At 41.0% G+C, this 12,682-nt stretch overlaps 1 protein-coding gene across 1 annotated transcript in view; it reads right to left on the bottom strand.

Moving 5' to 3' along the window:
* The window catches only part of ndufs3 (NADH:ubiquinone oxidoreductase core subunit S3), a 26,061-nt gene that overhangs the window by 4,897 nt on the left and 8,482 nt on the right, over positions 1-12,682 (bottom strand). Inside the window, exon 2 of the mRNA XM_050041890.1 lies at positions 2,275-2,424. Within this exon, the coding sequence (XP_049897847.1) occupies positions 2,275-2,424 (150 nt within the window). The remainder of the gene's footprint in view (positions 1-2,274; positions 2,425-12,682) is intronic.

Genomic DNA, 12,682 nt, shown 5'->3' on the forward strand with positions numbered 1-12,682 from the left:
CCCGGCCTGTTAAATAGCCTGTAACCATGACAACTGTGTGACACAAACTCAGTGCTTTAGTGATTAGATAATGTCGGGCTCGGTCGGGTTCGGACAGAAATATGCGGCCCGTGCCGCACTCTAATGGAAATGCACGTGACAATCTAGGAACCGTTTGCAGGAACCGTTACGCCAAATGTGATGGAACCAGTTCCGGAACTGGAACTTTGGACCCGGTTCCAAAAAAGAACCGGATCCGGATCCCAACCCTAGTCACGCGCAGAAAAGACGAGAGTATCTGGTCAATTTTCGAAATAAAACAGTTATTTTTTGCTAGTCACTTATTATAAGATAATGGATGTTTACATTACGTAATTTAGCCTAGTGGCTAGCTGACTTTTTTCCTCTACTCACAGCTTAACAAATTATATGTAACGTTATTATTTTTCTCACCCAATCTCTGGTTTAAGTCACTGCATCTCCAGACAGAAGAGCACAGTTGAATTTCAGCCAGCATGCATGTTTTTTTTAGCCAAACATGTTGAAACAGAGCAGCTCATCTGCACATTTTTTTTCTATTATTATTTGTCTATTTATTTGTCCGCATGGTGTTGTTTTGTCAATTACAAAAAAGTGTACTGTGCAAGTGGCTTTGTACCAGATAATTTCTTTTTTGAATTCAAATAAAAAGAAAATTACAAACAAAAGAAACAGAGCAGCTAATGTTGCTGTGGTGAGAAGTTAGCGGAGTGAGATGCCCATCCAGGTAGGCATACCATGTCTTATCTCAGAACCGCATTGTTTACATATGCCTACGCTCTGTCTGTTCACCTGTATGTTCTCCAAAATCAATCTTTGATTTATCTCTCTGATTTATTTCTGGGTAAATAACGTTGTCCTCATCGTCTTTCTCTTGGCTGCTTGTCATCTGCCTGCTGCTGTTTGATGGTGACACAAATTTCAAAATGAAGGCATAACCTAAAGATAATGATATGGATTGATGTTTTCACTTTGCATTGATCATATTGGATATCGTTGATCATTGAATCGATATATTGATCCAGATCAATGGATTGTTACACCCCTAATTATAACCTGAAGTAATCATGGTTAAATGGTTTCACTGACTTTAGATGGAGCGCCAGTCACTGTAAGGAGGTTTGCACTGGAAATGCCAAGTTTCTAAATTACAGCTTCATCTCCAAACTCACACATCACATTATTTAATATAGGTGAACAACCTCAAACCTTAAACTTCCACTGTACAACCTCCAAGACGTTTATCTACAAATTTAAGTACTCGGGTGTTTGACTAAAAATAGAGACGAGTTTAAACGTGCAACTACTTGCAATGCCTCATTCTGCAACGTTCTAAAAACCTGCCGGTTCACACCAATACAACTAGAGGAGCCAGTCAATCAATGTAACAACTCTCTGTACTTCCGTTCTGATTTCCAGCTTTTCAGGCTTATTTTGTGGCTGAATATAATTTGTGATTTCTTGACATATGAATGAGGATTGTGATAATGAGATACTAGCTACAGTTGCATTTGTAGTAGTAATGAAATGGTGAAAAACATATCGGGCATCAGATGGACTGTATTCATAATAAATATGCCACAATAATATTAGTAAGCAGCACCATTTAGTTAGTCAATGAGAATGTGTGTGTGGGCAGGGCATAAGCACATACAGCGAGCTGCAGCAGCGGTCCACTGTCCAACACCACCACACGTGAGGACAGAAGGAGAGGGCTCAGCAGGGACAGAGCACCTGCTGCAGCAAGCGAACACGCAGTCTGCAGTCTTTTTCACTTTACCAGGGGACTTCACTACAACCTGACTGGCTGTGGAAACAGGCGACATACCTTACGTTTTAAAACCAGCCGCTGGCAATTTGACCAGCTGAGTTGCAGGTGACATCAGTCGGCCTGACTCAACCTCGGTAAATACCATAAATAAATGGTCTCATGCTGCATTTTGTTGTTATTTACGGCATGTGGTATTCGCCATGGCAGGGTACAGCCCCTGCTCTTACACACTGAGCTTAGTTGAGTGAAGGAGTCAAACAGCAGAGAGTTGAAGACAGCAGCACTCCGCGTTGCTGTGCATAAAAGCTTCACGAGTAAAAGTATCTGTGTAAAACAAAGGAGCCGGATCGAACTCTATGTGGCTCAATATCGCTGATCCCAATCATTTAACAAATGCCTTGATCAGCCCAGATACCAATCTTTGAGACTGGACTGGGACATCCTTAGGGTGTGTCTCTGGGTCTGTGTGTGTGTGAGACAGCTACCTCAAAGCGGTTCTGGCGTGTTGGGATGTCGACAGCAGTCAGGTCAATCATGTTCCTGAACTGTGCGTTGGTGTGGTCCCTCAGAAAGGTCAGCACAGGGATCACTCCGTCAGGATGGATCATCACCTCTAGCTCATTAAAACAGGTCACCTGCACAAACACACAAGGAGAAACAAAACAGGTCTTCTTCAATTTCACAGAGTGGCAAAACTGATGAAATACAACTTCCTGGTCTGGCACCTGATGCCACCGGGCCCAATGCACTTTTTTCCAGAGAATTTTCTTTAAATCTGAATTTTCTCTTAGGCGTTTGCAATTAGTCATATTAGCTTATCATAGGGCTTAGGTTATTCACTGAGTGTTGATCCTAGAGCACAAACTTCTTGTGTTTATTTGAACTATTATCCAAACAAGTTTGTTACTACTAGATTTTATATTTCATTACTCCAAAAAATTTTTAAGAGTTTAAAAACCATAAATTTCAGTTTATAATGATAAATTAAAATGTAATGATGGACTACAAGTCTAAATTGAGCCTATTTCTATAGCCTAATGATATCATCATTAATTTAAATAAGCTACTGATACTATTATGTAACACAATAATATTGATCATGCTGCATACAGTTAAAAACGTATAACAACTTTATCATTAGATAAAGAGACAGGTCACTACGGGACCTGCAGCTCAGAAACACCAACACATAACGGACGGGAAAAGATACATAATGGAGTCCGAGCTGTCCAGTCTGAGGTCTGAACTCCACCACAATGAGAACCTCCTGGATGTTGTCCTCCAGAGGCAAACTCTGCTCCTCTCCTGGCTAGATGTGCTGCAGCAGGACGTGCCCAACAGCCCTGTGTGTCCGGCAAATACCGAAAACCCAGGTCCATCGGCTGCTCATCCTCTCTCCTGAGCGTCTGCTGTGAAGAAAAAGAGAAGGATTTCTCTCCCGCTGTTCTCACCGGACGGAGATGAGGACCTGATCCCGCTGTCAAACTTTTTTACACCACTGGAAAAGCTAACAGAGCTAGCGGCTCCATCGACTGCTCCGGAGCAGCTTATCCCGACTCGCTCCAGCATAAAAGGAAAGCGTCGTAAATCCCCAACGAGCCCAGAATCTCGTGGAAAACGCCGTAGATGTTTCTCTCCCCCTGCTGTCTTAAACTCCGAGCGTGCTACTGCTGGTCACCTGCCATCGTCTCACCTGCCCAGTGGAGCACCGGTCACTGCAGTGTCCAGTGATGACATCATCGGAAGCAGCCACTCACCAGGTGCATCTATCTCAATCGACTCTCCTGGCCAGTGTGTAATCCCAGCTAATGCCGCTAGCGGCATTCAGCAACATCTCTCCTCCAAACTCTCCGTCTACAGTGATGGTTGCAAGAACAGGCAACCCGAGATCCTTATAATTGGCGACTCCACAACAAGATCCATTGAGCTCCCAGGCGCAATCACTTACAGCCTTGCTGGTGCCAAAGTTGCAGATCTCAATGAACTGACCCCATTGCTCACAGACCTCCACCCTTCTGTCCACACGCTGATCGTACATGTGTGTACTAATGACGTCATGATCAGACAATCAATCGCACTCCGCGATCAACTAGAGTCTCTCGCGGTTACAATCCAGAGCCTTGGTAAAACCTGCATTTTTTCTGGTCCCATTCCCACTACTTCAAAGAGCCCTGAACGTTTCAGTCGTTTATACAGTGTACATGAATGGCTGAAATCCTTTTGCACTGCAACTGGGCATGGCTTTATCAGTAACTTCGACTATTTTTGGACCAGACATGACCTCTACAAACCTGATGGCCTGCATCCAAACCAAAAAGGCACTAAACAGCTCATACAAAATTTCATAAACCATATTGCTTTTAACTCTGACTGATACATACCTCAGCATGGCCCTGCTCAAGAAGCCACTCCCATCCAAAATGAAGAGTATCTTTCTCCGGGTCCTGCTGATCTCTTCCTCCAAAACATACCCACCAGGATCTCATTTAATCGTGCCACCTCCCAACCCAGTTGTATGACTACAAGAGCAAATCTAGTTCCCATCCCACTCTCTCTAACACATAAGCCTGACTTCACTTCAGCTCATCACCAGTCTCACCCTTCAACTGTTACTGCTGAGGCCATCCATAGCAGTGCTGCAGTCTTCTGTCTTCTTAATGTGAGGTCCCTTGCAAACAAGTCCTTTTTGTGCCAGGATTTCATCATGTCTAACAATATTGACTTCTTCTTTATCACAGAGTCCTGGTTAAGCCCTGGTTATACTATTCCACTTACTGAAACATGTCCCCCTAACAATTCATGTCTCAGCCAACCCAGACTGTCTGGTCGTGGAGGTGGGGTAGCTGTTATCTTTAATAATAAATATAAATGATCCCCTGTCTCTCTCAATACTTTCTCTTCCTTTGAGTCTTTGGGTTTTCTGTTAAATGGCCAACACCCCATATTATGTGTGTTAGTCTATAGGCCGCCTAAGGCGAACACTGTTTTTATTCAAGAGTTTTCTGAATTTCTTTTTTTTATTATGGTCAATTATGATAAAGTGCTCATCGTAGGCGACTTTAATATCCACGTTTGTTGCCCCTCCACTTCTTGTTTTACCACAGATTTTATTACCCTTTTAGAGTCTTTCAGTCTTGAGCAACTGGTTAAAAATCCAACTCACAATAAGGGGCATACTCTAGACCTTGTGCTGTCTCACTGTGTCTCCCTGGATAATATTGAATTACGTGAATTTAATGTCTCTGATCACAAAGCTGTCATCTTCCATACTCTCCTCCTGCCTCCTGCTGTCAAGCCTTCTACTTGTACTCGCTTTCGGTCTTTTAATTCTGAATCAGCTAGTCATTTTAACAGTATGTTTCTAGCTGCCTCTACCAGTAATAGCCTTAACCGCAATGATCTAGCTGTAGATGACTTGCTGGACCATTTTAACAGCACATGCCTGACAGTCCTTGATGACATTGCCCCCATCAAAAGTAAACAAAACAAAAAACAGAAGGCCCTCCCCTGGCTTAATGATTACACTAGGGATATAAAGAGGCAACGCAGGAAAGCAGAAAGAAAATGGAAGAAAGACAAGCTGAAGGCTTCGCTTGATATTCTCAAAAATCTGATGTGTGCCTATCAACAAGCTGTCAAGCAAGCAAGATACTCATACTTTTCTGATCTTGTGGCAAGTAGCTGCCACAGCCCCAGGGTTTTATTTCAGGCAATAAATTCAGTGGTTAGCCCTCCACCCAATCAGCCGATTGAAGCCTCCACTGAAAAATGTGAGCAGTTTCTCCACCACTTTATCAATAAAATATAAGGCATTAAACTTCATATCACTCCTTCGTCAAGAAATCTTCCCACCTTTACAGAACCATCCACAAATCTACCCCACTTTAAGCAAATCTCTCTGTCAGACTTAGAGGAGTTAACCCACCACTTAAATTCCTCCACCTGTCAGTTAGACACTATCCCCACTAGATTTCTCAAAGAGGTATTTCAGACAGTCAGCCCTCAAAACCTGTCTTTAATTAACTGCTCACTTACTACTGGCTCCTTTCCATTAGGCCTCAAAAAGGTGATCGTTCGACCCCTTCTGAAGAAACCCACCCTTGACCCTTTTGTTTTAAACAATTTTAGACCAATTTCAAACCTACCTTTTTTATCTAAAATTTTAGAAAAGTGCATTGCATCTCAACTTATCACTCATATGAATAACTGCAGTATCTTTGAGAAATATCACTCTGGATTTCGAACGTACCACAGCACAGAAACAGCTCTTATTAAAGTCACAAATGACCTATTGCTTACAGCTGATTCTGGGGCCTGCTCGATCCTAATTTTACTAGATTTAAGTTCTGCATTTGATACTGTTGACCACAAAATCCTTTTAAATCGCCTGGAAACTCACGTCGGTATTAAGGACACCGCTCTTGCATGGTTTCGTTCTTATCTCTCTGACAGATCCTTCTCGGTTGTGATGGGAGAATTCTCCTCATCTACTGCTCCGTTTTTATCTGGTGTTCCCCAGGGGTCAATTCTTGGTCCATTACTTTTTTCCATATATATGCTTCCCCTGGGTGAAATTATTAATAATCATAACATTAATTTCCATTTTTATGCGGATGACATGCAACTTTATGTACCCATTGCTGGCAATAATACTGATGAATGTGCTCGAATTCTAGCCTGTCTTTACGATATTAAATGTTGGATGTCTCAAAACTTCCTCCAGCTGAATGAATCCAAATCAGAATTCATTTTATTCGGTCCCCCCAACCAAACCAGTGATTTAAAAAATAATTTTGGACTACTGTCATCCAACATTAAACACTCTGCCCGAAATTTGGGTATTATTTTTGATTCAGAGCTGTGTTTTGAGCAACAAATTACTAAAGTAGTGCAATCCTGCTATCTGAGCTGTGTTTTGAGCAACAAATTACTAAAGTAGTGCAATCCTGCTATCTGCAAATCAGAAGTATCGCTAAGGTTAAACCTTTCCTTTCCCAAGCAGACCTTGAAAAAGTCATTCATGCATTTGTTGTCTCCAGATTGGATTATTGTAATTCTATATATACAGGACTGAGTCAAAAGGCCATTTCCCGTCTCCAGCTCGTCCAGAATTCGGCTGCGAGACTTTTAACTAATACAAGGAGACAAGACCACATAATACCCATCCTTGCTACTCTGCACTGGTTACCGGATAAATTTAGGATTGATTTTAAACTTTTACTCATTACTTTTAAAGCTCTACATGGCCTTGCTCCCTCATATATTGCAGAGTTACTTGTGCCTTATGAGCCTAGCCGCTGCCTGCGCTCCTCAGGTATGACCCTTCTAACTGCTCCCACAGCCCGCCTAGTCACTAAAGGTGATTGGGCATTTTCTATTAGAGCCCCTCAGTTGTGGAACTCCCTGCTTGAGGAGCTAAGGTCAGCAAACTCACTGCCTTCTTTTAAGTCACGTCTTAAAACCTACTTCTACAGGAAGGCTTTTTTACAGTAGCTCTGTTGCTTGCCACTTTTATTGTTTTTTATCTGATTTTACCTCATTTACTCTATTTGTTTTATTATTATTATCATTATTGCTCATCATGGTTCTATGCTTTTATCCTGACTGTTTTATCTCACCCTGTAAAGCAGATCAGGTTTTTGGTTTTATGTTTTTCTCAATGATTTTGATGATTGTGTTATTTTTACTTGATCTGTAAAGCACTTCGTAACTGTGTTTTGAAAGGTGCTATACAAATAAAGCTTATTATTATTATTATTATCAAGACAAGATTTGGTAGTTTTCAGATTTAATTGGCATGAGGATTTTTAACACATCAGTTATGCTGCTAGACTGTCTAACAATTTTTCTAATTTGTCTTATTGATCTTAATCTACACAAAAGAAAATACTAAACACAATTGTTTGGCTATTCCTTCTACAAAACTCACATTAAGAGCGTTCAGAAAAAGGAAGAGTATGATCGGGGGAGATGAATCAGATTTCTAAGCTAATGCCATTTTAGGCCAGTTAATACTGTGAATGTGGTTGAAGTTCGAATTGTTTTTACGACACAAGCTTCTGGTGTTTGGGGTTTCCGGGAATACTCAAGTTGTAATGCTGTGCACTATAGAGCTATTCGATCTTTTTTAGGAGTGCATAAATTAACTTCAGTTTTAGCTATTTGTGGAGATATGGGATGGGAACCTCCAAACATCAGACATAAATGTGAAATGCTTCAACTGTGGAATAGACTTGTAAGGATGTCAGATCAGAGACTCACTAAAAAGATTTTTATCTGGGACATTTTACATGGTCATCCCTGGGCTAATGAGATGAAATCCTTATTTAATTTGAATGATTTTTCATTCATCTTTCATAACAGGTTACTTTGTAATATTCGGGAGTTAAAGAATAATATGTTTCTCAAGTATAAGGAAAAGTGGTCTGTTGATATATGGTATAAACCAAAATTACGAACTTACTGTCTCATAAAAAAAACTGTTATGATGTTGAAATGTATGTGAAGTATAATTTAAACAAAAGACAAAGATCATTATGTGCACAGTTACGTTCAGGAACATTACCCTTGGCTTTAGAGACCGGCAGGTTTAATGCCATTCCAGAGGAGGACAGACTTTGTCAGGTGTGTGAGCTCGGTGAAATTGAGAGTGAGGTCCATTTGATGTTTTACTGTCTTGTTTATGAGGACTTGAGGGATGTACTTGATAGTGTGAAACAGCAGAGGCAGTTTGTCAACCCGCTGAGTACTGTCATTAGCATCAAGCTAGCAAACAATGTTATTTCTTCATAACGGAGACGGACATAAAGTAATGATCAGGGCAGGAATTTCACGAGGGCCACGGCCGAACGGTTCGACACAAATACATGTACCGTTACGGCCCTACTGTATATATATATATATAAATATATATGTATGCAAAAAAAAAAAAAAGTGGATCGGTTGCTCGTTGCTAAAAATGTGGCCCATCGACATGATCTGGTTTTGAAATGCGACCCAGTTGAAATAGTAACTGAATAGCCCTGCTGTAGTTTGTTTGTTTGTTAGCTATCTAACAACACATCAAAAATAATTGTAAGCCAGTCTTGTTCAGTGAATCAGTTTATCATGTACACTCAAAAAATATTTAGGCCTAATATTTAAGATTGTTTGCTTATAAATACATGAACCTGGTTGTTCTATATTTAAAACACATTGGGTTTATTAGTGCTATTAAATAAATCACATTATTACTTATTATACTCATTATTATTACTTGAGCTTGTTTTATTTATTCATTTCACAGATAGTTATACATCCTTAGTCCTTAAATTAAATTCATTATGGACGTGGACTTAAAATCATTGTTTTATTGTATGGCCTTGCTGCCCTGGCTTTTGGCCTTTGTGCCCTCAAAAAATTGACAACGCGAAAGGCCAAGTGGCCTTGCCCCTAAAATGACGAAATTCCAGGCCTGGTAATGACATTAACAAATAGTGGCTGGGCTTTTACTCACCACAACTGCAGAGGCTACCAGCTTCATTTGAAACAGACTACATTATAGACGGTCCGTTATTTATTATTCCCTCTGTTTTTATATATTTACTTTTTATCTGCACCCATTGTCTTTATAAAGTTAACACAGTGTACGGTCATTTCAAACTCAACACTTCCTGAATGTGTTTCAAATTAAAAGCCCCTTATAACCTCGGCTGACAGAATCCCTCCATTTTCTAAATAGGCTTTGATTGTGAAAGATTTGTATGAAATTGGTTGTGGAGGATACAGTAGCTTGAATGTTTGCATACGGTGCTTCCAATGAAGCTTCTGCCATCTGCTGACGCTTTTAGGTGACTACAACAACATATCGGCTGGCACATGAACAGACACAGTGACTCAAATAATAGTAAAAGTAATAAGAATAACACGATGACATGAAAGACGACCGGGGATAATTGGTGTGTACCATCATGTAGTGTGTCATGTCTGTCGGCCAAGTCACAGCACGATTTTATGACTCCACAATTGTGTAATGTGACATAGTGACTTTCAGAACGGGCAGTAAAGTTGTTGCTGTTTCGGAGCTGAAGGACCAGGCAGTAAAGTTGTTGCTGTTTCGGAGCTGAAGGACCAGCATTCTAAAAGTAACGGAAGTAACTGAAGGCTTGTTTGAAAATGTACTCAAGTATTTGATTACTCAAACAACAAACTAATGCGTTAGGTTACTCGTTACTGCAAAAAGTAATCAAAGTACTCTAACGCGTTACACCAGAGTTGGGTATAACGTGTTACAAAGCAAGCTACTATTACTGTCAGGCCCAGTGGCCATATCTTCACATGCAGGTTTATGCAAGTCTCTGTCCAGGGAAACATCCTCTGTTGAATGCCTGACTGCAACATCACCTATTATAGTACATATTTTGTCGACCATCTCCGTAATGGAGACTTCCCCTTGTACCCTCCTCAGCCCTGCGCTGAGCCAAAGCTTTGCAGGCCCTTCCCCTTCTGGTCCACCACTCCATCCTGCACCACCAACCCCCGACAGCTGGGGAGCAGCCCTACGACACCCTGAGCCTGGAGAGCTCCAACAGCATGGACACCAGCGTGCCCATGGGGAACAACTAGGCCTGCTCACCAGATAACATGTCCATTGTCAGAGGTGTGAACTCCCTGAGGATTGAGGAGATGGAGATGGAGGAGATTGAGAAGACATCACCAATCACCTTGCTGGTGCTTTTTCCATATTGAACCAGTTCTTTTATTTTTCAGTACCACCGTCGCGTGACACGGCATTAAAGGGGAACTAATGTTTTTTTCAACCTGGGCCCTATTTTCCGATCTACTTTTGTCTAAATGAGTGATAGGATGTTCAATATTTGACATTTCTCCAGTACCAAGCTAGGGCTGACCTGCCTGCAGCCCGTGAGCACGCGTTATATTAAATAATAGGGCACTCAAACAACGTCAAAATACGTCCACTAAAAGTGCTTTTTTTTCCACACAGATAGGCTCGGATTGTCCGAATCCAGCTAAAGGTAAACACAGACGTTCATTTCTCCTTTCCGTTATGTTGTCGGATAATTATACTAACAATCCGAGCCTACCTGTGTGAAAAAAAATGCACTTTTAGTAGACGTATTTTGACGTTGTTTGACGCTGTCTGAGTGCCCTATTATTTAATATAACATGCGCTCATGGGCTGCAGGCAGGTCAGCCTGAGCTTGGTACTGGAGAAATGTCAAATATTGAACATCCTATCACTCATTTAGACAAAAGTAGATCGGAAAATAGGGCCCAGGTTGAAAATAACATTAGTTCCCCTTTAACAGTACTTGTTAACTTTTCCATTTCTTGGCTTTAGCAGGCCCTTTAGTTTATTGCTGACACTGTTAAAAAAATTACAGACTTTATTTATTGATCTCCAAAGGCAAGACTGCAATCTCCGAACTCGTAAAGTTCTTGTTTTTACTCTTGGATGCTATTTTCATGAATGAACACTTTGGGACATATGGGGCATTCATTTTACTAATTTACAATTATGTGAATCGCAGCGGGGCGATTCACAAGGACACAAAAAGACAAAGCAGAACAGGAAAACTTAAAATCAGCCATCATAGATCACTGCAGGAGAAATAACCACATTATGGACTGGGACAAGGGCAAAATAATCACATCAGAGTTGGATAAAAGAGGCAATTGAAATCAGGAAGCGGGCGAGCGGCACCATCAACCGGGACGAGGGGGCGTACACCTCTCGCACTCCTGGGATTCCCTCCTCCAGAGACCATCAAATGGCGGGGCATGTGGCCGGCCCGGTCCTTCTGTTTGCACTGGTCATTCAGGATTCACAGTGTGAATACCTTTTGAATAATAGTAAAAGACAAACACTTTTGTTGAGAGATGGTGGATCACAATGGATCATATACATATACCAGCTTAACAGGATAGGTGCATGAATATCTGCTTTAGTTGAACACTTGTATGGACTTACAGTATTAGGTGAACAAAAGTCCTAAATGAAAAGTCTTCTACACATTGTATTGTACATAATAATGATTAATACTTGATCAATTTATCCCAGTAAGTTGCTTGATTCATTATGAGAGATATAAAAAAAGGTCTTTGTACCCTGAGGTCAGCGCTAAAGTAATGAGTCTAAAAGTGTTTACAATACAGACGTGAAGCCTTGTTAGGAGTCCAGTTATGTCGTCTTACGCTGAGCATCTGCTGGTCCAGCCTGTCTGCATCACCTGGAGGAAAACTTTGCACAAATAGATATGTAAAGGAATATATGTGTTAGGTAACCTCCCTCACATGCTTTTTTTTTTTTTTTTTTAACATGAAAACATAACTTAAGTTTCTTAAAGGGATAGTTCAACATTTTCGCAAATTCGCCTATTGCCATAATCCCTATAGTCATATGAGTAGGTACATTACCTTTAATTGTCAGTGCCTGCTATTCCGAGATCGGTGGAACAGAGCTGCCCGCTGCTCAGCGCACAAAATGGAGGTGAAAGGTACAGCCCCCTCTCTCCCTCAAAACTAATCATATACACCATCAAATGACTCCAAAACGCTCTAGTGGACAACACATGGCTTGCGCATTCCCCACGCTATGAAATCATAATGTATAATTAAGTAATATTACGACACATGAAGCAAATATTAAACATACGCTGTTTGAAATCACTCCGCCCAGCAAGTACTGTATGTCTGGAATGTAGTTCTGGCTGTGCATTTGGCTTCAAAACAACTCTGTCTCGTAATTAGGGTCCGGGCAGCTAAGCTGCCAGGACACTATTGTAATCCTAGGTATTCTTCTTCTTCTTCTTTCTTCTTCCGAGGAAATCATACTTCCCATGGGTGAAAACTCACCAAACTTTGCACAAAGGTCCAGTCTCATGCCAGATATCC

Source organism: Epinephelus moara, chromosome 1, assembly GCF_006386435.1.
Source record: "Epinephelus moara isolate mb chromosome 1, YSFRI_EMoa_1.0, whole genome shotgun sequence".
Classification (NCBI taxonomy): Eukaryota; Metazoa; Chordata; class Actinopteri; order Perciformes; family Serranidae; genus Epinephelus; species Epinephelus moara.